Source organism: Penicillium hordei (genome assembly GCF_028827395.1).
Source record: "Penicillium hordei strain IBT 12815 chromosome Unknown utg000005l_segment0_segment0, whole genome shotgun sequence".
Taxonomy (NCBI): domain Eukaryota; kingdom Fungi; phylum Ascomycota; class Eurotiomycetes; order Eurotiales; family Aspergillaceae; genus Penicillium; species Penicillium hordei.
The window spans coordinates 296,874-321,604 of record NW_026623146.1 but is presented as its reverse complement, the minus strand read 5'-3'; the positions used below and the strand labels follow the sequence as shown (position 1 = coordinate 321,604).

The 24,731-nt window shown below is 48.0% G+C and overlaps 8 protein-coding genes across 8 annotated transcripts; 3 read left to right on the top strand and 5 right to left on the bottom strand.

Annotated features, from left to right (window-relative positions):
* Positions 1 to 158: 158 nt before the first annotated feature.
* N7537_009090 (uncharacterized protein) lies at positions 159 to 2,968 on the top strand (the record flags this gene model as incomplete). The annotated part of the gene is made up of 14 exons (XM_056900144.1): positions 159 to 257; positions 335 to 364; positions 424 to 455; positions 514 to 573; positions 621 to 1,091; positions 1,153 to 1,168; positions 1,232 to 1,343; positions 1,408 to 1,738; positions 1,796 to 1,919; positions 1,974 to 1,989; positions 2,041 to 2,140; positions 2,191 to 2,210; positions 2,260 to 2,383; positions 2,437 to 2,968. The coding sequence occupies 14 exons, from the start codon at positions 159 to 161 to the stop codon at positions 2,966 to 2,968; spliced, it is 2,067 nt and encodes a 688-aa protein (XP_056748812.1).
* A 799-nt stretch (positions 2,969 to 3,767) lies between these two features.
* Positions 3,768 to 8,589, bottom strand: N7537_009089 (uncharacterized protein; the record flags this gene model as incomplete). The annotated part of the gene is made up of 3 exons (XM_056900143.1): positions 3,768 to 5,963; positions 6,015 to 7,567; positions 7,623 to 8,589. 3 exons carry the CDS (start codon positions 8,587 to 8,589, stop codon positions 3,768 to 3,770), a joined length of 4,716 nt encoding a protein of 1,571 aa, XP_056748811.1.
* A 1,176-nt stretch (positions 8,590 to 9,765) lies between these two features.
* N7537_009088 (uncharacterized protein) lies at positions 9,766 to 11,221 on the bottom strand (the record flags this gene model as incomplete). Its single annotated transcript, XM_056900142.1, has 5 exons — positions 9,766 to 10,297; positions 10,373 to 10,515; positions 10,592 to 10,816; positions 10,888 to 10,974; positions 11,027 to 11,221. 5 exons carry the CDS (start codon positions 11,219 to 11,221, stop codon positions 9,766 to 9,768), a joined length of 1,182 nt encoding a protein of 393 aa, XP_056748810.1.
* Positions 11,222 to 12,461: 1,240 nt separating this feature from the next.
* On the bottom strand, positions 12,462 to 14,327 carry N7537_009087 (uncharacterized protein; the record flags this gene model as incomplete). The annotated part of the gene is made up of 7 exons (XM_056900141.1): positions 12,462 to 12,896; positions 12,945 to 13,270; positions 13,318 to 13,719; positions 13,767 to 13,849; positions 13,901 to 14,014; positions 14,062 to 14,132; positions 14,184 to 14,327. The coding sequence occupies 7 exons, from the start codon at positions 14,325 to 14,327 to the stop codon at positions 12,462 to 12,464; spliced, it is 1,575 nt and encodes a 524-aa protein (XP_056748809.1).
* A 997-nt stretch (positions 14,328 to 15,324) lies between these two features.
* N7537_009086 (cytochrome P450) lies at positions 15,325 to 16,867 on the top strand (the record flags this gene model as incomplete). The annotated part of the gene is made up of 2 exons (XM_056900140.1): positions 15,325 to 16,678; positions 16,725 to 16,867. The coding sequence occupies 2 exons, from the start codon at positions 15,325 to 15,327 to the stop codon at positions 16,865 to 16,867; spliced, it is 1,497 nt and encodes a 498-aa protein (XP_056748808.1).
* A 506-nt stretch (positions 16,868 to 17,373) lies between these two features.
* N7537_009085 (uncharacterized protein) lies at positions 17,374 to 18,561 on the top strand (the record flags this gene model as incomplete). The annotated part of the gene is made up of 3 exons (XM_056900139.1): positions 17,374 to 17,887; positions 17,954 to 18,091; positions 18,215 to 18,561. 3 exons carry the CDS (start codon positions 17,374 to 17,376, stop codon positions 18,559 to 18,561), a joined length of 999 nt encoding a protein of 332 aa, XP_056748807.1.
* Positions 18,562 to 19,096: 535 nt separating this feature from the next.
* Positions 19,097 to 21,574, bottom strand: N7537_009084 (Zn(II)2Cys6 transcription factor domain-containing protein; the record flags this gene model as incomplete). Its single annotated transcript, XM_056900138.1, has 2 exons — positions 19,097 to 21,445; positions 21,500 to 21,574. The coding sequence occupies 2 exons, from the start codon at positions 21,572 to 21,574 to the stop codon at positions 19,097 to 19,099; spliced, it is 2,424 nt and encodes an 807-aa protein (XP_056748806.1).
* An 876-nt stretch (positions 21,575 to 22,450) lies between these two features.
* N7537_009083 (aldehyde dehydrogenase family protein) lies at positions 22,451 to 24,130 on the bottom strand (the record flags this gene model as incomplete). The annotated part of the gene is made up of 4 exons (XM_056900137.1): positions 22,451 to 22,601; positions 22,670 to 22,739; positions 22,805 to 24,006; positions 24,072 to 24,130. The coding sequence occupies 4 exons, from the start codon at positions 24,128 to 24,130 to the stop codon at positions 22,451 to 22,453; spliced, it is 1,482 nt and encodes a 493-aa protein (XP_056748805.1).
* Between the last annotated feature and the right edge of the window lie 601 nt (positions 24,131 to 24,731).

Sequence of the window (24,731 nt, the reverse complement as noted above, 5' to 3'; positions counted from 1 at the left end):
ACTTAGCTTTTCCTTTACTGAACTAGTTTACCGTAGGACCTGGCTGATTGTATAGCCGTCTCGGAGAAAATGCCGAACCCCGCGTTTCTCCAGGTTTTCCCTTTCCCTTCCCGTCAACCCCGAGAATCATCGGTGCAAACAGAAACTCCTGATTCTACATGGCCGACCGACCTGACCATAGTCCGTACAACGCGGTGATAGAGGATGGAACCCTGCACCTTATCCCACCAACAACAACAGGGAAAAAGCGAATTCCGGTACGTCGCTATTGAATCGATTGGGACCCTACAACAGCGGACAATCCCTAACAATGTATGGCGTTTTTGATGCATAGAAAGCTTGCGGTGCTTGTCGGCAATCGAAGGTCTGTGCTCAAAGGTTCGGAGCCTGAGTATTGAGGGACCTTTGGCTGATCGTTTCAAGGTAAAATGCGATGGAGAGAGGCCATGCACAAGGTGGGTTTCCTCAACGGCTTATTTACACGAAGTCTAAACATTGATACCAATAAAATAGGTGTCAAAAATTGGAAAAACAATGTGTCTTCTTCGAAATACCGAAGGACCCCGTCTCAGAGTACGAACTTGTCTCATCAGTTGCCAACCAAGATTAACATCCCCTAGGCGGATTGAAGGCGTCGAGTCCGAGGTTCAATATCTCCAAAAGCAGCTAGATGAAATGCGCGAGTTGCTTCAACAAGGCCGCTCGCAGCCCACGCCGAAATCCCAACTAACACAGTCTCCAACCCACCTCCGTGATCAGCAACCGCACGTGCGCCGCGAGAGCGCTTGTGGCTCCTTGGGTTCTCATTATGTTCATCCACAGGATCACCCCCAAGACGAATTTCCAAATATGCCTGGCATGAACTCCGCTGGCCACGCAAATAGTCACCGATACCAAAGGTCCATGCCGCCGTCCGTACCAACTCTTTCTCCAAATGAGACTTCCGCTCAGCCTCTCTACGCATCCAATCAGATAATTACTAGACCGCCCAAGAGAAAGCGATCTGGGTTTGAGATTCGAAATGACCCGGTTGCGGACTTTATTGATAAAGGACTCATCTCGCTTGAATGTGCTGTATCATACTTCAATACGTATGTATGAGCAGAGAGGTATTTAGCGATTGGGGATTATGGCTGACTGAAACGACTCCAGCTTCTTCGCAGGATGTGTAGGTATCATCTATCCCTACTAGTCTTGTTCTTGAAATACTCATGTTTGGCGAATCGTATAGGACAGATATATCCCAATCTTCGACACTCAATACGATTCTTTCGACTCCGTTAGATCGCGAAGTAGTATTCTTCTCAATGCAATATGTACCATTGGATGCATGGTCGAAACCAGTGAATTCCCTCCCCTGGTACATAATTTATGCACACTGGCATTGTACTAAATAACTTTTTCCAGGATCCGGAGGCTCAATGTCCGACCTCCTCCACGCAGAACTCAAGAAATGGATCAACGTCATAATCCAGAACAAAGAGCTAAACTGCCTAGAATCGGTCCAAGCAATGCTCGTAGTTGCTTGTTATTCCTCAGAACGCTCACTAATCTTATCCTTTGCCACTCGCATGGCCCTGGACTTAGAATTGCACGAGGCTTTTGATGAATTAATCCAGCGGCTTGCCCTTCAGAATGAAGATATGGCTTATGCCTTGCCAAACCAGATGTTTGAAGAGGAGAGAACTCTTATGTGGAACGCTCGGACTTGGTTCGGGCTTTTGGTTCTCGAGCATATGTAAGATGCCCTTTGCCTTTTTTATTAGTATTACTAGGCCAATCTGATGCAATGTAGATTTCGCGTTGATGGAGGAAAGCCACCTGGTATTCGGCTCAAAGGAAATGCTCGCCGCTGTCGGGTTTTACTCAGCCATCCATCCTCGACAATTTTGGATTTACGGTTGTTCTCTCAGGTTGAGGTATGTTGAGTGCCTAAAATAGACTCGTAGAAATGTACTGATCTTTGCTGTTAGTTAAACATCCTCAGAGGTATGACCAATTCCATGAATTTAGATCCAATGCCTAAATTAATCTCTATAGCCAATGTCGGCGATGCTCTAGGAGGAAACACATCGCTTGATGGGCAAGGCATTGCGGATTACGTGCATGATATGAAAATTGAGCTAGATTTGTGGTTCAAGTAAATTTCCACCTCTATCATATCTTACTGAACTTGCTAACCGTTGGCAGTGACTGGCTGCGCATCATCGGTATGACACCAACTGGCATCATCCGCTAAAACCTGCTAACAATTCACAGAAAGTTGTGTTGCCGCCGCCGAAGAGAAGCCATCTCTACTAGTCGCCCTCCGAGTGCAGAAATGCTGGGCAGAAATGATGCTCAACTGTAAAGCGTTGCGATCCATGGGCGTTGAGAACGTAGCGTGAGTACTAATTCACCTAATTTGGTTCCATCTGTGTTAATACAAATATGAAGCGCAATGTCCACCACGGAAAGGACAATACTCCTGACAGCCAAAGCAAGTGCCCGCCGTCATCTCCGGCTCATAATTATGGATCCAGGTTTCTATCTCGCCAAACTTAAATACGCAATGGATTTCGTGTGGGCTAAGTGCGCATTCTCCTTCCTATTGCTTCTCAAATTATCCCGCCTCATCCCTGAGCGCGAGGAGGAACATCAAGAGCTGCTAGAACAAGGTAATCGACTGGTCGATGAGCTAAGCAAAGCTGGAGCTAGTGGAACTCAGTCAGGAGCTGGGAATATTTATCTCCAGATCTTAAAGGTCAGTATTGAGAAGTATGGGCGTGCACTGATGGAAACACAGCAACCCAGCTCGGATGGCCCTACGGCTACGTCGCCGTTCTGGGAGTTGTTTGATGCTCAAGCGGATCTTCAGTGGTTTGTTCCTGAGCAGTTTGTCTCCGAGTGGGACTTTCCGGGGCTTAATCTGTTTTATTTTCCTACTGCTTGGCAAGATTTCTTCGGAGACTTTTCGCTGGCTATGTAATTTTATAGACTATATCTTAACTTCCCAGGCATTCAATCCGAGCTATTTTCAAAAAATCCTTAATTGTCTCGCTCTAGTCACGTTGAAGCATTCATGTTATGTATAGAATACCTAACTAGGTCAAGATAGGGTAAACTATCGTTGCTTTGGCATTGAGTTCGTGTTTTGCGTGGTGGGGTCAAGGCTATCTTAGATTTTTAAGGCGTTAAGAAAAGTCGCCGTGGCGTGTAGAATGTCCTAAGTTGAGTACTGAGAGCCTCAGTGGTTTCTGGAATCTGAATTTCTGTCGGGCTCGAAAACTCGACCCGAATGTCTAGGTCGGTTGTGATTGTTTTCAGGCCAACAAGTCTTCCGAGGTTTCTTATAACGTTACCTAAACAAGCACCGCATTCATGATGAGCATACATCCTTCCGTCAGCCATTTCCTACATACATATTGAAGAGGGGAGCGCTCAATGTTTATTTTCTTCAATGAGGCCCAGATGGCGCCTCACTAAAAGAGAAACACCATACTAAATGCCAATGTTCAGGTCACAATATATCAACGAGAAGACGTTTTCTACTTATTTTGTGTTTCCACTAGACTTCTCGTCACTCCGTGCACCCCAGCCAAACAAACTGCGTAGTAAATAGTATTCAACCAGTTGCCACACGTCTGCTTGTTGGAATGAGCTATTAAGATCTGGAGAAATATAAGAGATTTTGTCGAAGCAAATCTTGGGCAAAATACCGCTGGACCAAAAATGCTCCATGGGCTACGTTCTTAGTCTATACGGTCAATTATTGTTCCGACAGTTTTTCATTGTTCGTAACAGGAGTTATATAATTGGTTCAACATTCCACAATCAAACTCAAAGCACAAAAGCAGACCACATGTAAAGACAATTGCAATAGTCTCGCCTCGGACATCATAACAACGTGGCGTTAGACCTGTTTGGAGTCGCAATACTGGTGCCATTCCATAGCATATCCAGCCGTGTTTGACGGAAAGGCCTCCATTGAAGTCAGTATCACCCAGCTTAATAACACCCAGGTTGGTCGAGACAAATTGGCCATCTTCTGAAAAACTTAGAGCTGTAACTGGATTTGGCATTTCAATATCATGGCGCAATTCCCGAAATTTGCGGAGAGCGCCTAAAGACCTTCCGAATAGTCTTACCGAGCGCAGGGAGGCATCAACATCCCACAGTTTGATACCTTTGTTGGAGGCTGAAGCGATCTGCTTGCCATCTGGAGAGAATGCTACAGCCCAAACTGTTTCTGAGTGCCCTTCTAGAGTCTTCAGATGGCTGCCTGTCCTTGTATCCCAGAGGCGGACTGTTGTGTCATCAGAGGCTGAAGCAATCTGCTTGCTATCTGGAGAGAATGCTACAGCCCACACTCTTCCTGAGTGCCCTTCTAGAGTCTTTAGATGGCTGCCTGTCCTTGTATCCCAGAGGCGGACTGTTGTGTCATCAGAGGCTGAAACAATCTGCTTGCCATCTGGAGAGAATGCTATAGCCTCAATATAGTCTAGGTGACCTTCTAGAGTTTTTAGATGGCTGCCTGTCCTTATATCCCAGAGGCGGACTGTTTTGTCATCAGAGGCTGAAGCAATCTGCCTGCTATCTGGAGAGAATGCTATTGCCTTAACCCAGTCCAAATGACCGTGTAGAGTCTTCTGATGGTTGCCTGTGCTAGGATCCCATAGCCGGACGGATGTGTCAGTAGAGGTAGAAGCAATCTTCCTACCATCTGGAGAGAATACTACTGCCCAACCTAAGTTTGAGTGGCCTCCGAAAGCTTTCAGAAATCCGGGTGCGCACGGGCCATATTCTCCGTGTAAAGACGCTGAAGCGATCTGTTTGCTATCCGGAGAGGATAATACAGCCTTAGCAGGGACTAAATGGCCACCCGGAGCCTTCTGGTGACCGCCTATACTAGCATCCCACAGCCGGACTGTTGTGTCAAAGGAGGCTGAAGCAATCTTCTTGCCATCTGGGGAGAATGCTGCTGCCACTACCCCGTCTGAGTGGCTTTCTAGAGTCTTCTGATGGTCACCCGTAGTAGTATCCCATAGCCGGATTGTTTTATCGCCAGAGGATGAGGCTATCTGCCTGCCATCTGGAGAGAGAGATATACTCCAAACCCGGCCGATATGGCCTTCTAGGATTTTTAGACAAACGCCAGTGCCGACATCCCATAGCCGGATAGTTGTGTCAACCGATGCTGAGAAAATCCGCTTGCCATCTGGAGAAAATGCCACAGTTGTAACATGGCCCGAGTGACCTTCTAGAGCTTTTTGATAGTTGCCGATGCTAGCATCCCATAGCCGGACTGTTGTGTCAAAGGAGGCTGAAGCAATATTCTTGCCTTCTGGGGAGAATGCTATAGCTAAGACTCCCTTTGAGTGGCCTTCTAGAGTTCTCAGATGGTCACCTATACTAGCATCCCACAGCCGGATTGTTTCATCTATAGAGGCTGAAGCAAGCTGCTTGCTATCTGGGGAGAATGCTACTGCTGATACCCCGTCTAAGTGGCCTTCTAGAGTTCTTAGATGGTCACCTATACTAGCATCCCACAGCCGGATTGTTTTATCCATAGAGGCTGAAGCAATCTGCTTGCCATCTGGGGAGTATGTTACAGCCTCAACCCAGCCCAAGTGGCCCTCTAGAATCTTTATACAGTTGCCTGTGCTGACATCCCATAGCCGGATAGTTGTGTCAACAGATGCTGAAACAATCCGCTTGCCATCTGGAGAAAATGCCACAGCTGTAACATGGCCCGAATGACCTTCCAGAGTCTGAAGTAAAGGATCCCATATCCTTTCCACTTGCGGGATTCTTCTTAGCCACTTAAAAGCCTTCCTGAGGTTATATTTATCTCTGACGAGACATCTTTCCGGGCTGAAAACAATCACAGAGCTGTATATTTGGAGTGGCCAGGTTGATATTGTTTGGTAGTGACGCATTAAAAGCCGGTTAGCGTCATACACCAGAGCTTGTAACGAGGGGTTCTAAGAAACGATTTTTAGTCACCAATCCTCGATGTTAGGAACAAGACCTACTTCAGCAGTTCTCGCTAATATCCCTAGAGATATTATGGCGCGTGGCAGCCTATCTAGTAAGCTTAGGCACTCCAGCCACTCTGGAAACTTCAGGCGGATAAACATCATAACTTCTCCTCGGTCATCCAGAGCGCTTCCCAACAGTGTAGTGTGCTTTGCAGCTTCGAGGTGTTCCACCCAGAGGGTAGCAGCATAATCCAGTGTCTCCAGAACTGCATCCTTATCACCAGAATCCCTTTCTTCCAGACACTTTAATCGTCGGCCCGAATTAGGCAGCGGTAACCTGACAAGGTTAGGCACTAGGATTGTTGACATATAAGCTAGACAGCTTAAAGCAATATCCCCATGTCCATATTGGTCATAAGAGTCGAGCCGAGGTAATTCAGCTAAGAAGTCTCGAGATGATTGATGGACAAATTCGATGGTAGTACCTCGCATTTTGATGAACGATGCACATCGGTCCACTATGTGATCAGTTTTGATCTCGCTCTCAGAGAGACCGGTCACACTGAATACTTCCGCCCTTTTCAGAGGCCGATAGACCAGCATCATGACCTTAAGGAGCCGCAGACAGGCATGAACAGTGGCTGCTTGACCTTTAAGAATCTGCTGAAGCATCCGCTCATATAAGGGGTGCAGCCCTGGTGGCAAGTCTTGAATTGCCAGCAACGCCTGACCTGGAGGAAGTCTTTCGCCACTCCCATCACTCTCGAGCCTTTTACATGCCAGGCCGACCCATAAAAATGTTCCTTCAGCCCGTTTCAGCAGTTCAGATTGTAGTTTTTGTGGCATTTGCTGCCCATAGCAGTGAACCGGGTAGAGATCACCGACCTTGTGCCTGACATAGGTTTTGATGGCTACCTCGAGGTGGTCCGAGTTAAGCTCCAAGCCGATTCCAACCTGTTCGGTGGTAGTGAGCAATTCACGGTCAGCATCGTCTAGCGGCCGACTAGTCAACAGCCATCTAACGTTGGAATAATCAAGTCCAGTTCGAACAATAATCCTCAAAAACTCAGCCATTCCCTCGTTCCGACACTCATCAAGAGCATCCACGACTACGTACACTCTCTGATGCATACAATGGTTTATCATCTCTAAGAAGATATCCCAGAGTATTCGCCACGAAGAAATGTTTTCTTTGAAACATGCATGGGTTGCATCCCAGCGGCGCTGAAGTAACTCCAGAAGCTCTTTTCGCTGCCGTATTAGTTGCTGAATGAGGCCCTTGATGATCCCTTCAATAGAGTTGAGCTCGTAATCAGCATTCTGGCAGAAGAAGTATGTGACAATTGAAGATTCGTCTTGTGAGAGCTGCTCAACAATGCCAATTGTCATCATGGTTTTCCCTTTACCAGCACCACCCCTAATCCAAAGGAGGCGGACATCATCTCCCTTCTGCCAAAGGCAATATTCCGGATTTTGAAAAATCCATTCAATGGCAGTGAAAATCAACTTATCCTTGCTTTCCTTCAGTCGATTTTTAACGACAAATGGATCAGGACATTGTAGAGCTTGCAAGTAAGGCGGATTCACAAGATTATCATCACGGTGGGCTGTATCTCGACTTAGCGTTGTATTTTTACCGGTCAAAGAAGGAAGGTGTCATACCAGAAGGAGATACAACAGAGCTGGCATTTTGGCTAACAGGAAGACCCAAGAGAAGAACTCTTGCATACGCTGCTGCAGTAAGCGCTGCATATCCTTGCCATTTTTTAAGTTTATGAGAGTCACAATAGTCGCAAATGCCTCGTATCACAAGTGTTGGAAGCCCATCCATAAGGCCTGCTGCCTCCATCTCAAAGCAGAGTATCCCATGCTGTTCAGCTAGACGGTCTCGAGTTTCAGAATCCTTCATAACTTGGTCTCCTGATGCAATCAACCCATAATGGATATAGGGTGCCCTTGTACCACGCGGCTGTCGGTGCACTAATCTGGCTTTGTCACAGTTCGCGCAATCATTTTCGTTGTGAGAGTGATGATAGGAGGAGCAGAAGAGAAGGTCAGTTTGCTGATCCGGAGGCGAAAATCTGCCCTTCATATCAGGGTTTTCTTCCAGGACCTTTTCCACAATTCTCAAAATAACAGCTTCTCTTTTGGTTATTTGCTTTGCCTCAAGTTGCGCCATGTGCGTCAGAAGAACCTGTGGTGGTTTATTCAGGCTGCCTGTTGGCGTGAACTGTCCGCCTTGAACTGCCTTGCCATAATCATATTGGATCACCCCACTATGCTTCCCAACCGGCTTGCAAACCACCACATCACCTAATCGGATGTCATCGCTTCTTCGTGGGACCCCTCCTCCGATACCCACCATTAGTCCAAACTCGATCCGAGTAAAGGTTGAACGCAAGTAGGACACAACGGTAGCAGCAGATACCGTTCCATACACGCCGGTCGGTAGGCAGGCAACAACAATGCAATGACCGTTTAGTTCACCAAGGACGTAGGCATTCGAGTCACTTGATGGCTGAGGCAGGGGGTTGTGGATCTTGTCTAGCATGACTCTAGCCGCCGCCACCTCTAGCGGCAAGGCGCATATCCAGCCGATTGTGTAGTCGGCGTGCTTGAAGGAAGTCATTTCCCCCCGATTCGACTAATGGGCAAACAAAGAAAAACTCGGGGCTTCAAATGTCAAGCGAATACATAAATATGGATGTGGACAATGTCTGCTGATTTACAAAAACATAACTCGCAAAGGATCTCGAGGCTGAAGGGGGGGGGTAAATCTGCCTTGAGTTGCCCAAGGCTGATTCACCTGAACGGCCCACCTGAACAGCCAATCATTTGTCCTCATGGAAGCATCATTAGCAGCCCCATCTCATATGAACTTCTTCATAGGCCCATAGCGCACTTAAGAGAAGCGTCTAATTAGTTCAGGAGCCAAGTCTTGCCAGTCTCCCTAAACCTTGGTGGACTTTGCTCCCTCCACTACTCTTTCCGCCCTGCGTCTACTTAATACACTAGTTAACGTATTTTGTCGAATACCAAGTCCGAATCACGGTAGAAACCAGGTATTAAACCGGAAACATCATATGACATTGGGTACCGGGCATACCGTACAAAAGTGTACAACAGTATATTCTAGTTAGTCATCGATGTGCATAGTTTGTTGAAAAAGCGGGTTTTGTCAATTTAGTTAGAGTCTTCAACATTGGTCATCTATACCCTACATTGTTCATACACCAGCTTTCTGTCAGTTTAAATTAATTAACGCGTTTTGGGTGGGGTGTGCAGCTATGGGGTGTGTCCAGCTATGGGGTGAAATACGTTATTTACTTTTTAGATTACTATAACTCTTTTACTTAATTATAACTTAACTAATAATACTTATAGGTAGACTAATACCCCCGTATAGATCTACTCGGCGCTCTACCTAGTATTATTCCTTGATCATTCAATAGGACTTAGGCTATAATAAGGCCTAGCGCGGCAATAGCTCAGTTACGAACGGATCACTGACGTTAGACAACCCGAGTATTCAGGCAAGTATACCCTGAACCCATCTAACCTAACTGTGACTAATTAGCAGTGCGTAACACTTTCCTCTTATCTCTGTATAACACTGTACATGCACAATACATTACATTCATGATCCTGTCTACTAGGTTGTAGATCTCAACACTGATCAGGTTCCATACCAGACCAGGCTCTATACCAGGTTGAGTTCCCTATTCTGGCCTGGCACTTAATACTATATATATAGCGGACAGTAGGATATAAAGACAATATATTTCATCCAAACAAAAGAAAAGATCTATGAATGCCCCACAGAAACAGAATATTCCACATCCTTCCGAATAATCATTTTCGTGCTCCCATCGCTCCCACTGCGCATACTGCCTCTATCCCCTTCGGACCTCCCCTCCCCCGAACGTGACGGCCCGGCAGCCTCACAAACAACCGTCCCATTCTCCGTCCCATCGCCCACATCTGGCCTCTCCTTGAACAAGCCACTCGGTCCGCGCCCGGACCGTCCCTTCACAGCTCCCATCTCGTAATCCCGCGATCGCCCCGACGCGTAGGGGTCTGTATCCCCCCGTCTCCTGGACCCATACCCGTACCCGTACCCGCCACTACTACTACCAAGGTTGGAGTCACCGGCTGTGCCGTAATGGGTTGTGAGCGCATTCATGAAGGGGCGTAGGCAGAAGACCGTGCATGCTATCAGGGCGAAGTTGAGGTGGAGCTGGGTGAAGACCGTGTGGCGGATTGCGGTGAAAGTGGGGTTTTTGATGGCTGTGTATTCTTTCAAGGTGGAGAGGTGGAGGCCGGAGAATATTATTAATCTATGGGTTAGAGGTCTATTAGTTCCATGTAATGGGGCTTGGGGTGTGAATTTGGGAAGTAAGAGATTGACATACGGTAGTCTCGCCGCGAAGGATACCATGATCACAATTTTATTTGAGATGTGCATCTGCAGACCCCAGACCAGGGCAATGCAGAAAGTGAAGAGTAAGATTTCGGTTGAGATGTCCAGTGCGGTGATTGCTTGCCAGCGGGGAAACTTGTCACCATTAGTATACCCCATTCCATATCCGTATATTATGTCTGCGGTGGCTTTTTTGAAGTTGTAGACATACCAGGTTACGGCATTGTTCGCCAGGTACAACCCACGGTTTGTTTCCCTCGCAATTTACTGCGATAACTAGCACCGACGCGATAATCCAAGCTGTGCTGAGCCCGAACGTCGCCCACAGGACGCTCTTGTGGCGCTTGCGGGGCGTCAAGCGCAAGTAGATGGCTATGATACAGCATTTGGACAGGTACAGAGTTAAAAGGTAGAGGATGTCGGCACCAAGGAGGGACTATGTTGTCAGTTATTTATATCCAATTGGGTGTGGTGTTGGGTAATGAATACATTTTGTATGCGACTAACGGCCTTGTCAGTGAGTAGCGATATGTCTGTCCCGAAGCCGATGCTTGCGGCATAAAAGATGATAATTGACTCAACAATAGCCGATGTCTATACTGTTAGCACCATTTACACATTAGGTCAATTTCTCTCAACTGCCTACCGTCGCGCCCAATAGGATGATATCATCTGACCCCCATGGTGGATTGAGGAATATCCGCACGTACACCCGGATCAGAAGACAGACGAGCGAAATCACCAGGCAGATAGCGGCGGTGATAATAATGATACCTCCATGGTGCTTGTCGTCTATCGTCTCGAAAGGCGGCGACTGGCCAGGAGGCACTTTAATGGCCATTGCCGCACAGAGACTAGATCGTGGTGTGTGGGTTGGAAATCTCAGGGAAGGAATGTTCTAAAATGAAATGGAAAAGAACAATAATTGATGATCATGACGCCAATTCCATGGATCGTGGCAAGGCAGCTTCGGCAACTGAAGTGAAGGGATCTAGCAAGGATCGTATATTTCGGCTTAGCAGTTCGGGCAGGCTGGAAAGATTTGATCTCAGGGAAACCCGAAATTTCAACCTTGTTAAATTAAAACTAGAATCCATATATTCCCCAAATCGCTACTTCAAATAGACCTCTAATAGACAATATATGGCTGTAGAGCTGATATAAAACAGATCCACGCGTGCTTCCTGATTAAGTCGTTTTTTTTTACGTCTTCCTCAGAGCTGGAACACGATCCAACGAAACTTGATAGATTAAGTTTGCTTGAGCTATTTTATTAGCTAAGTGCGATCCTCCTGGCAGCCAGCCATGTCGAGGTGTGTGGGTATATAGGGCCGAGCGGGGGCCGAAAGCCTTCCGCTTAAGGTAGCTGGACCGAGCTGCCCCTCTGTCACTTTAACATCCAATAGATTAAATAATTCACTGTTAGTATCAGTATCTGGGCCTAACTTGAACTAACATCCAATCAGGATAATGGCCAGGCCAACCGGACCACCTTGCGAATTTTATATACACATGATCGGCGGGAGAAAGTTCACTATGTGGGGCCACATGGGAGCTGAAACCTTGGAACATTGCCGCTTAAACCTTCCGCTCCACCACCTTAATATCTAATAAATTAAATAATTCTGCCTTATGCCCACGACCTTATGATTCCGATCTAATATACCCAGAGTATCCTTAACTCCGCGATGCCAAGTCGGAAAGACCCAGTGCCCAAGTCTTTATGTATGTAATACATACTACCGTGTCTCATATGAATCCATGGGGCACATACTCTGCCAAGCCTCTCTTCTTTAGGTTTTACTCGTTAGGTAATATCCAGACTTTACAAGGTTATTATTGTGGCCTAAAAATTTCCGACGAAGAAAATTTCAATGAACTTTCGACCCTACGAACGTCTGTTGAGCGACCACCGTTGTGGCCTATTCTTGCTAAGCGCTCCACTATGTCTTCAACTATATGATAGTTGCGCCAAACGCTCTGCATTATTATCGTCCGAATATATGTCCCTTTCTAACTATAGGTATATCAGATTACTTTACATCACTCTATAACATAACAATCATACAAGTGGATAGAGATTACATCTCTCGCTTCACCAGTGCCACGGGTGGGATGTAATGGTGCCGTCCCCGTAACACATAATACACGACCGCGATGATCAGGATCCCCCCGTACATCACTGCACACCAGTTCATAGTGTCTGGTTCCACTGTCGAGGTGAGAGGGAAGAATGCGAACACAAACACCGGGAAAAGGAAACACAGGGCCCCAATGTTGATTGCCATGCCGAATCGGCCGAGCGTCCATTTGTGTGGGGGGAGGGGTTGCCCCCTGATACGCTTAAGGAGCACGCAGCCAATCGTGATGATGTACGAGGACATCATTGCGCCGATGGTTAGGGTCACGATGGCGAGAAGCGCAGTTGTGGAACCGATGTTGATGAGCGACAAGAGGATCGTCACTACCAGTGAAACCATCACGGCGTTCAACGGAATGTTCCAGCTGGGGTTTACCTGGTGCTGTTAGTGTCGTCAAACCTGAAGGAAGAGCGGAGGACGTACATATCCGAAGAATTCGGAGAACGGAAGGCCACGATCACGCGCGAATGACCACAACTGGCGTGATGCTGTTGCTACTTCTGTGATTGTGCTCGCCGTCAGGGTTAGCACTATAATGGCGGTCATGGTGTTTGTTCCTGGCAAACTCTCCGTCGCGTTGTAGAACACCTGCATGAACGGGTACCCTGTTGGAGTGGCCAGGATGTCGTCGATGTCGCCTAGCGTGAAGCAGACGGTCACCAGCATCAGGAAACCGGAGGCGGCATTGACACAGACAGATGTGATCATCGCCTTTGGCAGAGTCTCAGATGCATCTTTGATCTCCTCCGCTGCACACTATTAGCAAACTTCGTCAATGTTAGAGAGAGAGACGTACACATGTGAACCGCACAATCATATCCAATAAGCGCCGTGATGGTGGTCGAAAATCCAACAAGTGTGGCCGTTCCGGAACTATTCCAGTCACCACCGTTATTGAATTCGGTAAACACCTGCTTCGCGCTGCGGCGAGGGCCAAGAACCCACAGCGGAATTACAATGGCGAACAGGCCACACACATGCAGAATCAGAATCAACACCTCTACGAAGGGCAGCCGCTTTGCTAAGAAGGTGTTGAATATGATCGAAAAAAAGGTAATGGCGATCACCAGGAGGGTACCGTGCCAGCGCTGGACGTCGTAGTCCGGGTTGTTGAGCACCAGCAGGCCTTGGATAATAGTCCCGGCCAAATAAGCGATCGACACGATAGCACATTGCCAGCCCATGGCGCACAGCCAGCCTACATAATTAGCTTAGTTAGGCCGTGCAAGGGTTAATGGAACCTGCCGGTAATGTAGCTGAGGAATTTCTGGCAGCTAGGAGGGGCAAACTCGGATACCCAATGATATTGTCCGCCGGACGTGGGAGCCCTGAGCAGTCAGCATGGATACAAGTATTAAATGGGAAATGGGTAGACTCACATAGATGCCATCTCGGCCAGACTCAGGAACACCAGAAGGAACCCCAAAGCGACGACAACGAACCCCCAAATCAGACCAGCAGTTCCTCCATCGGTCAGGCCTTGTGTAAGCAAACTAGACAGTCAGTCATGGAACCAACAATCAAAGCATGGATGGCATACGTCAAAACAACCTCCCACGTGGCGATCAGCGTGCAGCCAAATCCTACGATTGAGATGTATCGGAAGTTACGCTGCAGGGTCAGTACAAATGTATTAGCCACAATAATGCTTAGGAGACATACCCGCAAGACCTGCTCCCTTCCCAGAGCGCTCATATCGGCCTGGTCGGCCTGAGTGCCACGCCATTTCGCCGCGACGCGGCCTCTAGATGGGGCTTCGTCTGCTAGAGTCATGGTCACTGTTGAAAGGTCCTTATCCCAGAACATGTTAACATGCATAAAGCAAAGACAAGGAAGGATTAGTACAAAAGACAGGGGTAACGGTAGGTTGCATCAGTAATTTGTATAAAAGAAGGGTGTCAATCGTTAGAACATTCTCCGGTCGCTCCTGGAGTCCACCCGGCGCATCTGGCCGACAGTGGAGCAGCTCACCTCGAACAGAATCTACGGTCTTGCCGAGGGAAGGTGTGGAACTTTGGAGCAGGACACGAGTATGGTTACAGTATCTCGCAGGTTAGTGTGAACTAGGGATGGTTCGTGTTGATAGTGGCTCCACTATTAGTTGGTATTGCCACGCCAGCAGAGAGCTATAAGGTGGTATAATCAAATCCGGTTCATTTGAACTTTGGGCCTCCTTAATATTGGACTAGCTTGATTCGACGCTTCGGACAATTTTGCCCGGCAAGATTAATTGACTTATGTCCATTGCATTGTGTGGTATATAGTTTTGGGTGCCAAGATCATTTAGTTTTGGCCCCCACCAAATCCATCCTACAGCCCACGTGATCTAATTAATATACTGCCAGGATTCCTGGCACAAAAAGTCCGAAAAATAATAAGTGCCTTTTTCGCAAGGTTTAATCGGCAATTCAAATTAACGGCGTTCGACTCTTAGCTATGGACCGCTGATCTGTTGATTCAGTGGATACACTTCCACAGCCGCCCACGACCGGTACATCGGGAGCATCGACCTATGCAAGTGCTCGGAATATCAGGTTGATCAACATGCCAAGACACGAGAATCTCTTTCAACAGAGTTCTCTGTATGGAGTACTCTTTAGATCGCTTTTTTTCAGCTTAATGAATTCAGAAATCAATGATTGGCTTCCTCCATACTAGCCCGTACGGATATCCTGCTATCCAACACACTGCTTGGTGGGGACTAGACTCCTTGCATATGAACAAAGGATGATTGGGACTATCGATTGAAATAATCGTCGTCTGATTGACATTTTATCTTCTTCTTCACCCTTCGCCCATTACCATGATCCCCCTCATCCCCGTCGCTCTCCTCATCCTCACCTCCTACATCATATACCACCATGTTATAAACCCCTACTTCCTCTCTCCACTATCTTCTATCCCCAATGGTCATTTCACCTCCCCACTATCCGGCCGCTGGATTGACCGCAAGCGCAGCACAGGGACGGAAGTCCTCACCATCTACGCCCTGCACCAAAAGCACGGCCCTATAGTTCGTCTCGGCCCGAAGGAGCTGAGCGTCAATTCTCTCCACGGTTTAAGAGTAATATACACGGGCGCGTTTGAAAAACACGGCTTCTACAATGATGTCTTTGTCAATTTTAACACTGAAAACTTGGTCGGCATGACGCACAATGCGCCACACGCGCACCAGAAGCGCATGCTGAGCAAGACCTACTCCAAGTCATTCCTCCAGGAATCTAGCGATCTGCGGGTGATCTCAAAGGTCGTGCTGTGGGAGAGACTCATGCCTATTCTCAAGTCTGCTGGGGAGGGCGGAGAGGTGTTGAATGTGCTGCCGCTGTTTCAGGCGGTTGGGATGGACTTTACCTCCTCTTTCCTGTTTGGGTTGAGAGAAGGAACGAGATATTTGTTTAATATTCCCGAGTGGAAGATATGGTTGGAGGAGTATGAGCGGTTCAAGTATTTGAGTCGTGATGACCGGTATATGGGTTTCATTGAGGCGTGGTGCCTGGGTTTCTGTGACCGGATAGAGGCGTCGAAAATACAGAAGATCCTTAGTGTTGAGAAGCTGCCAGCCACAAACCCAGTCGTCTATAACCAGCTGCACCAGAGCCTCCTAGCTCAGAAAGATCACGATCCGCGTCCCCTAAACCTGGCAATCGCGTCTGAACTGCTTGACCACCTAGTTGCAGGTCACGAAACGTCAGGTATCACCTTCACGTACATGATGTGGGAACTGTCGCAGCACCCGGAGCTTCAGGCGGAGCTGCGCAAGGAACTACTCACCTTGTCTCCGTCTCTTCGATACCCAGACACAGACGGAGAGAACCCGCTACCCTCTCCTTCCGTGATCGACGCCCTCCCCCTGTTGGACGCTATGGTCCGTGAGACCCTCCGTGTTCACTCCCCAGCTCCAGCTCAACTCCCCCGTGTCACCCCCACCACAGAAAAGGGAACTTCCCTGCACGGGTACGACAACATCCCGGGCGGCGTCAGGGTCAGTTCAACATCCTACTCCCTCCACCGCATCAGCGATGTCTACCCGCGCCCACTGGAATGGCTGCCACGACGATGGCTCGACCCAGGCGACAGGATCCACGACATGAGGCGGTTGTTCTGGCCATTCGGGAGTGGTGGACGCATGTGTCTGGGGAGTAATTTCGCATTGCAAGGTATGTATCCCGTGCATGGGTGTTGGACAAGAGACTAATGGTGTAGAAATAAAATTGGTCATGGCGGCTGTGTATTCAAATTACACGACCTCGATCGTGAATGACGAGGGGATCGAACAGGACTACGCGTTTATTTCGCTGCCACGCGGGCGGAAGCTGATGCTGAAGTTCATTCCGGTCAATGAATGATGCGATGCAGTCACGATAGCTATCAAAAATAATGAAATGCCTTTTCTTTAACACTTTGGTCATGTCTTATCATGGGTCTTGGGGACAATATCGAGTTCTCTCTCCGCAACTTCCGATTGATCGAGCACTAGAGATATATGCTAGCATAGGTTGCCAGGTCGAACCGATGTCAAAGCAGTCTCCCAGAAACGAGTCTCCCAGAAAGAGTAACATAACTAGTTACTGCGCAATATAATTAACTAGTTACTCATAGTTAAACCCTGTAGATTATGTAAGGGAAGTCACCAATTACTAGGCCTCGGCTCAATAATTCAGCCGACGCACGGCGTGACTGGCTAGGCTCTCTTTGCTCTTCGGAGACATTCTTGTTACATTTGTAACCAATCGAAAAGGAGGTTCTATATAAGCTATATAAGGTCGAGTATAGGGGTTCTCACATTTTTTAAATTAAAATTCTAGTCACCTCATCAAGTACTCCCTTGATCCTCTAACTGTCGATATTCGGTATGCAGTCAGAAGAGCAGCCTCGAACGATTGTCGTCCTAGGGTCTACAGGTCATCAGGGCAGGGGTGTGGTCGAATGTCTTCTTCGCGAGCCTGGGTTGGAAACATGTCTCGTCCGTGCTGTTACACGAGACCTCAAATCTCCTGCTGCTAGACAATTGCTGGAAGACTATCAAACCCCCGATGGGCGTCTCAGTCTCATCACAGGCGATGTTTATGACCCTGAGGGCCTTAAGAATGCTTTTTCGGGGGCATACGGCGTGTTTGCAGTTACTAGCGAACACTTCCCCAAGAGAATTGACACGGATGAGGACATGAAGCATGAACTTCAAGCTGGTTTGAATATCATATCTGCTGCGAAGCTCTGCCAGATACAACACTTCGTTTTTAGCAGCTTGCCAAATATGAAGCAAGTGACAGACGGTCGCTTCGAGAAACTCTTCCACATGGATAATAAATATATAATTGAACAATGGGCCAAGCGAGACTTAGCTGCCGTCACTTGTCTTCTTCCGGGTTGGTCTATCCCAAAACAAAGCACTTTTTAACATGCAACTAATGTTTATGTGAATTACCTGACAGGATTCTTCCTTACAAACCTAAACCGGCCCCAGTACTGTCGTCGTGAAAATGGGGTCGTCCGTTTTTGTCCGCCGATTCCCGGGGACAAGTGCGTGCAGTGGCTAGACCCGGTACATGACATGGGTGTTTTTGCAGCAAGTAGGTCACTCTTTTCTCTAAACCCCACCGCTTTTCCATCACCCTCGCCATCGACTTTGTAGCCCAAGTAATGGCATTGATATAGCTTGGCAAACTAGTGACGGAAAGTTGACAGCACTCTAGGGGTTTTTGCCCTCGGAGTTTCGAAAACGAAGGGTAAAAACTATGTTGTGGAAGCACCCAAGCTGCGTATGCAAGATTTTGCAACTATTTTTACACGCGTCACTGGTCATCAGGCCATTTATTCGCCGATAACTTTGGATGAGTGGGCTGATTTGGCATCGGAAGCAGTCGGGCCCGGTTTTAAAGAAGACATCCGGCAAATGATGGAATGGGCCTCAATCATGCCTGATGACAAGATTTGTTATGGGGCCCTTGATCCGACAGAGGATCCTTCTTGGGAAGATCTTGGTCTTAGTGCCAGTAGCTTTGAAGACTGGCTAAAGCGGACAGGGTGGACTGGACCTTAGAGTATTTGTCAGACTTCATTGGCAGTACTTTGAATTTGCCTGGAACCTTCCACGTAAGACGTGCAGTATGTGTTACACATAGTAGAGTATAATGCACTCCTTGGCCCAACATTCAATTGAATCTATCACTCACTAGTGAGATGAAAATTACCAAAATATTACAATACATTGAAAATAACAGGTGCGGGTGTGTCCAATGTGTCTATGGGGACGCCTGGGTGGTATTGGAATCGGGTAGTTCCGGTTAGACAGGACCCGCTCCTCCAAAGTTGGAAGATCGGATGATGGGGTCCATTCGCAGTAGACACTTGTTCTGATAAGTCTATGTGACAATGAACATACCCAACAGCGGGGGATCTCGAATAAACTTAAGCTGAATCTCAGCCAGCCAGGAGGATGCGCATATGTTACCCTGTGGGAAAGTGCGTTTGCCGAACCCGTAGGGCAGGCTGGATCGGCAATTGGCAGTCTCGTGATCTTCTGGGTAAAATACCCCGTATTCGACATAGAAGTGGCCGGTACTCAATGGATCCTCTCAGGACGGCAAGGCAAGTTTTGACTCCAAAGACCTTAACAAATTTCGAGCCGCCAAAAAGGCCATGTCGGACTTTCTTCCCAGGTATTGAAGCGCACGGATCAAGAACTCGCAATTCTGCCGTAAGCACTCAGTATACACATTTTGATCTCCCGAAATATCTAAACTTTCCAGCAAGATATATCCCGCCTTGGCAAAGCAATGAACCAACACAGCCGTCCATGGTTCAACTAGGAAGGCCACTTCACTGAGGGAATCATGGAAATGACGGTTCATGAATGAGTCCTGCCCTTGTATTGAAGCTCGGGCAAGTCCGCCGACTGCCAAGGCATTATTTGTTCGAAGCGTTGCAAACAAGTCTGTAGCTTGCCGAGCCTCACGTGAAACATCAGAGCCGAGCCTGCATTTGTCGATGCTCTCTAGCACGTCTGCCAAAAGCATAACAGCTAGGTGCCAGTGGCCGTCGAGGATGACGTACCACGACTGTATGCGAGAAGGAAGCAGTTCATGGTTGTTGACGCAATCGACCATGAAATTCTGGTATGTGGAATCCCAGTGTTGGCAGACCGACAGCGTTTTTTGGATGACCTTTTCAATATGATCGGGACTTGCGCCTCGGTAAACCAGGGTTTGGAGCTGTGTCACTCGACGATACAGCAGCACTTTGACAGGAGTCGCCTCCGAAAGTACAGATGCAGCTTCTTCGTAGGAGCATGGCCACCTCGGCTGGCCGTGGCTCGATCCCTGACGTTCTATCGCTGAACGAAGGAATAAATCACCCCACACGTCCAATTTCCCACGTGTCTTGCTTGCTGTAATATCCCAGTGATCAAGGTCAATTTGATCTTCGGGCTTAGCTATTGACGGCGAGGCTGATATAATTTGACTATCCTCATCCGATACCACCAATGGGCGCTGATACATTGCAGAACTTAGGGTATCAAACATAACGCCCAACCAAAACATCAGATCTAGCGTTGTCCGGTGTTCTTGGCTAGTCAGAAGTGGATCGAGTTGCGGAGACTCTGAAATTTGTGGCATTTCCAGAACGCTTGCCGTTGTCGAGTCCATCGAAGCCCTTCCAAGATCTCTCACTTTGGGAGCAGCCTCTCGCTGCAGTCTTGTGAACTTGCGTCGAAAGGTGAAAATTTGGCGGTTAGCCGTCTCTAGAAATATTGGCGCTCGGTCATTGTCCAAAAGCTCGCCCAAACTTGCATCCTGTCCTTTGTCCAGTGGACTTTGCGTTAAAGAGAAAATAATGTTTGCGAAGGCAATACGAAAAGAGGGAATGTGGCTCGAATGCTCCAAAGCCTGGCGTGCTTCGTTCCACACTTTCTCTCGGATTAATCTCTCATCATGGTCGATTGCCGCGGGAACTGTCGCACCGGTGCCCTTCTGTGCATGTTGAGTCCACTGCGATGCGAACGACATAATGGCTAGATGAAGTGCTCGAGCTGCCTTCGCATCTTCCTCTGCACTTAAGGCTCTGCCGCGTATTGAGGATGACACACGATCCAACCGACACACCCGAATACACATTCTGTTTGACCAACTCGGTCCCCATGCTTTCATCTCTCGATGAGGAACCACCTGGCTAATTGAGTCACTGTAAGGGCAGTTGTGCTCTGTCAACCAACATGACAAAGCATTCTCCATGCTGTCGTGGTATATACGGACCAGGTTGCGTGACATTGTCGCACGAGCGCTTTGCTTGGCTGTATTTTCCGAAGCGATGCAGAAGTTCCATTGTAACTCTGGGTTCGAACTGCGGTCAGACGCAGACTCTCGTGGTTGTTTGTCTCGACTCATTTTCCACACTGGAGACGTTGGTATGAGATGAGAGCTGGGTGCGTATTCATGTTGCGGTGACAAGTCGTAGGTGCTCTCGACAAAACTTGGTGCCAAATTCAAAACCTCACACTGGGTGTCGGATTCCACGGAAGAGTCCGGAGATGCAAGTGGATTTGAGCTACTAAGTTGCAAATCATATGGGATGTCCATCGTCCAAGGAGATAATTGAGGCTGGCCACTACTCCTATCATTGGCTTGGAATGACTCGAGAAAGTGATTTTCCGGGTGCGAAGAGGACGAGGACGAGGGGTAATCCGAGGTTTCGGGGGGGCTAAGCAATCCTCCGAGATTGGCAGGATGCGTTTGCACAGAGCGCAGTATCTCATCAAGAGCTTCATCGTCAGATCGTATAATCGTTGCGCTTGTGGTGTTGGTCTTGATTCGTTTTCGACTCCCTGTCGAGTCCACACGTTTTGAAGAGACCCAATTGAATGTGCACTCCTTTTTCCATCGTATGCAGTTGGAGCAAGAACTAAATGTGCTCTGTTGTCGTTCTTTCTAAGTATCGAAGTCAGTATTGGGCGTTGATAACGCGGGAACATATTAACGAACAGGTGCGTCGCAGCCTCTTTTGCCTTTACGACAAGGATCACAGCTATGAAGCTGACGTCGGCGAGAATCTTCCATGCTAAGCTATTGCATGTACCACTGGTGGTCAGTTATACCTGCCAAAAAAAAGAAAGTTGTGTCACTCCAATATGTAGAAAAGTACGAAAAGAGTCTTTAGGCTACATATTCCATATTTCCCCGGGGACCACGTGAGGCTTACGGAGTGCGGAGTGATTTGGGTGGGGGAAAGGTGGGGAAGCTAGCGCATCATCCGTCCACGGGTCGACACGATTCAACTTCGGTCCAGTGGAACTATAATTCGACTCTACCTCAGCTAATCGTGCTTATTGTGATATTAGCCTGGGACAGGTACTGTTAGGTGTTCCATATTATGAAATAATTGCAGTGAACGATAAAGGACCAGAGAGTATAGATATTAACGGCTAATGTTACACGACAGGTCAGAACTTGGCGCATTCTTGGGATGGAGCGACCGGAGTCCTGAAAGCGGACCGGAGAATTATCTTGCCGAGACCGAGCCAATCGTATGAAATCCCCAACAAACACTCTGCATGTGGTTACGGGCTCGTCCGCTGCAGAATTACCCTACAATCTCACCGCAGATCAATCTTCGATATGATCGCCCAATTGCATATGCTGGGCAGACAAGTGTTATTGATCGACATTAAGGGGTACTAGTAGAATTCCCCCATAGACGACCGATTTAATTTCTCCTTATCCTGATCTAATGAACAAGCTCTCCAACCAATTGATTAGTATATGTTTCGCTTATTGGTCGAGTCGCTGTCGACGTTGACTTCGAGTTTTACCACAGGCAAAATCGCCCACAAATTGAAATTTACGCATTTTGTAAGTTTGTAGAGTTGATTTTCCATGGTATTTACAAATTGGAAACGTAAAACAGCAGTTAAAATCCTTCCGGTGATCTGACGCTCATGACTTGGAAAGGTGGATTCGGACTGTCTTCACCTCTGTGTAGTTCTCTAGGGCGTATGATCCAAGCTCTCGGCCTATTCCCGATTCTTTGAAGCCACCGAACGGCATCTGGTAGTGAAGGGTGTTATAGTTGTTAACCCACACGGTTCTGTTGGAAGGGATATGTCAGCAAATTCATGCGTCCCAGGGAACCGCTCTTCAGTTTAATTGACTCACCCGGCTTTGACGGCGTTGGACACTCTGATGGCAGTGTTGATATTCGTGGTGTGAACAGCTGCGGCCAAGCCTATTTTTTATCAATCGTCAGACCGTGGGAACCAGATTAAATGTGGGTAATCGGGTAGTACTTACCGTAGTTTGTGTCATTAGCGACCTGAATGGCCTCCTCCTCACTCTGGACCTTCTGTACCGTGCATACGGGTCCAAAGATCTCTTCTTTCACAATGGTCATGTTCTCAGTGACATCGGCAAAGATAGTGGGTTGAATGTAGTATCCTTCGCTGCCATGGCGATCGCCACCAGTGACTACTGTGGCACCTGCACCTTTTCCATCCTGAATATAACCCATAATTCGGTCATATTGGAGCTGGGATACCTGTGGTCCCTGGAAGGTCTCAGAATGGAATGGGTCTCCGACCTTGTTTTGCTCTGTGCGCTTCTTGAAAAGCTCGAGGAACTTCTCATAGATAGCTTCGTGAACAAGAATGCGAGAGCCTGCACAGCAACACTGCCCATGGTTGAAGAAGATGCCGAGATTGACCCATTCGATCGCTTCCTCCAGGTTTGCGTCAGGAAGAATGATGTTCGGCGATTTGCCACCCAGTTCGAGGGTCACTTTCTTCAAGTTGCTGTCAGCCGCAGATTTCATGATCTGACGTCCAACCAGAGTCGATCCAGTGAAAGCGACCTTGTCGATATCCATGTGAGAGGCAATCGCCGCACCAGCAGTTCTTCCAAATCCTGAGATAACGTTGACCACTCCGGGAGGGAATCCGGCTTCTTTGATAAGCTTAGCCACATAGAGGCCGGACAGGGGTGTTTGTTCGGCCGTTTTCATAACAATTGTATTTCCCGTCGCCAGAGCAGGGCCGATCTTCCAAGCGAACATCAAGAGTGGGAAGTTCCAGGGAATAATTTGACCACATACGCCCACCGGTTCGTGGCGCGTATATGTCAAGCTATTAGTATCAGTGTCGATCGTTTGACCGTAAATCTTGTCGGCCCAGCCACCATAGTAGCGCAGACACCCGGCAGAGGCAGTAACATCGCCTTTAGCCATTGTCACTCCCTTACCATTGTCAAGCGCCTCAATAGCGGCCAACGTTTCGATGTCGCGTTCTAAGAAGTCTGCGAGACGAGTCAGGAGACGACCACGCTCCGACGGAGTGATTTGTTTCCATTCTCCGTTCAGTGCAGCGCGAGCAGCCTTCACAGCAACGTTGACATCATCTGCTGTGCCTTCGTGGACGGCTACAATAGGTTTCTCGTTATGGGGGTTGATTGTCTCGAAGGTTTTGCCGTCCACACCCTTGACAAACTCGTTGTTGATGAACCTGATGGGTTATGTTAGATCATTGAAGAGACGCAGTGGGCATTGCTGTTGTTTGGGCCAACTTACAGTCCCAAAGGCTGCTCATATGTGAGCACAGGAGTCTCGACGGTTTGAGAAAGTGACATGGTTGAAGAAAAAAAGTCAGATAAGAGGTGTTTTAACAGAATGTCAGATATGTGAGGATGTTAGAATGGGAGATATCACTAGGCACTCTTATATGGCTACTGAGAAGGTGAGAAGTGCCTGGATGACGAGAATTCTCGGTGCCGCACAGCGCGCGGGGGAGGCGGGGTTTGGCGGGAGGGGGGTTGCATTGCGATCGATAAACGCCGGCCCGATGTTTCTCGCTGGGTGGATGTGCGGCTCCGCTCCCGCACCCCAGCTTTCCCTCTAATTTACACTTCCCTTCGTCCGGACCAATAACACTGGCCAGGAACTAAAAGCGGGTATCAATCAACCCCGTATTTTGGAAGTGTCCTGCGACGGGACTGAATGTGGGGAACTAGTTACAGAGGAAGTGAGACGTCCTATGGCATCCTATCCAATTCTCATTTCGTATCGCTATTTGGCTATAACAATTTGCGGTCAAGTTTTCCCACATACCTAAACACTTAAAAGTTCAACATTTGTTCAACATTTGATTTTAGTAAACTGTAACTACTTATTTCCAACTTAGCGGCCCCGTCCACAGTGAATCGCATCCCGTCTCTGGTTGATATTCCTTAA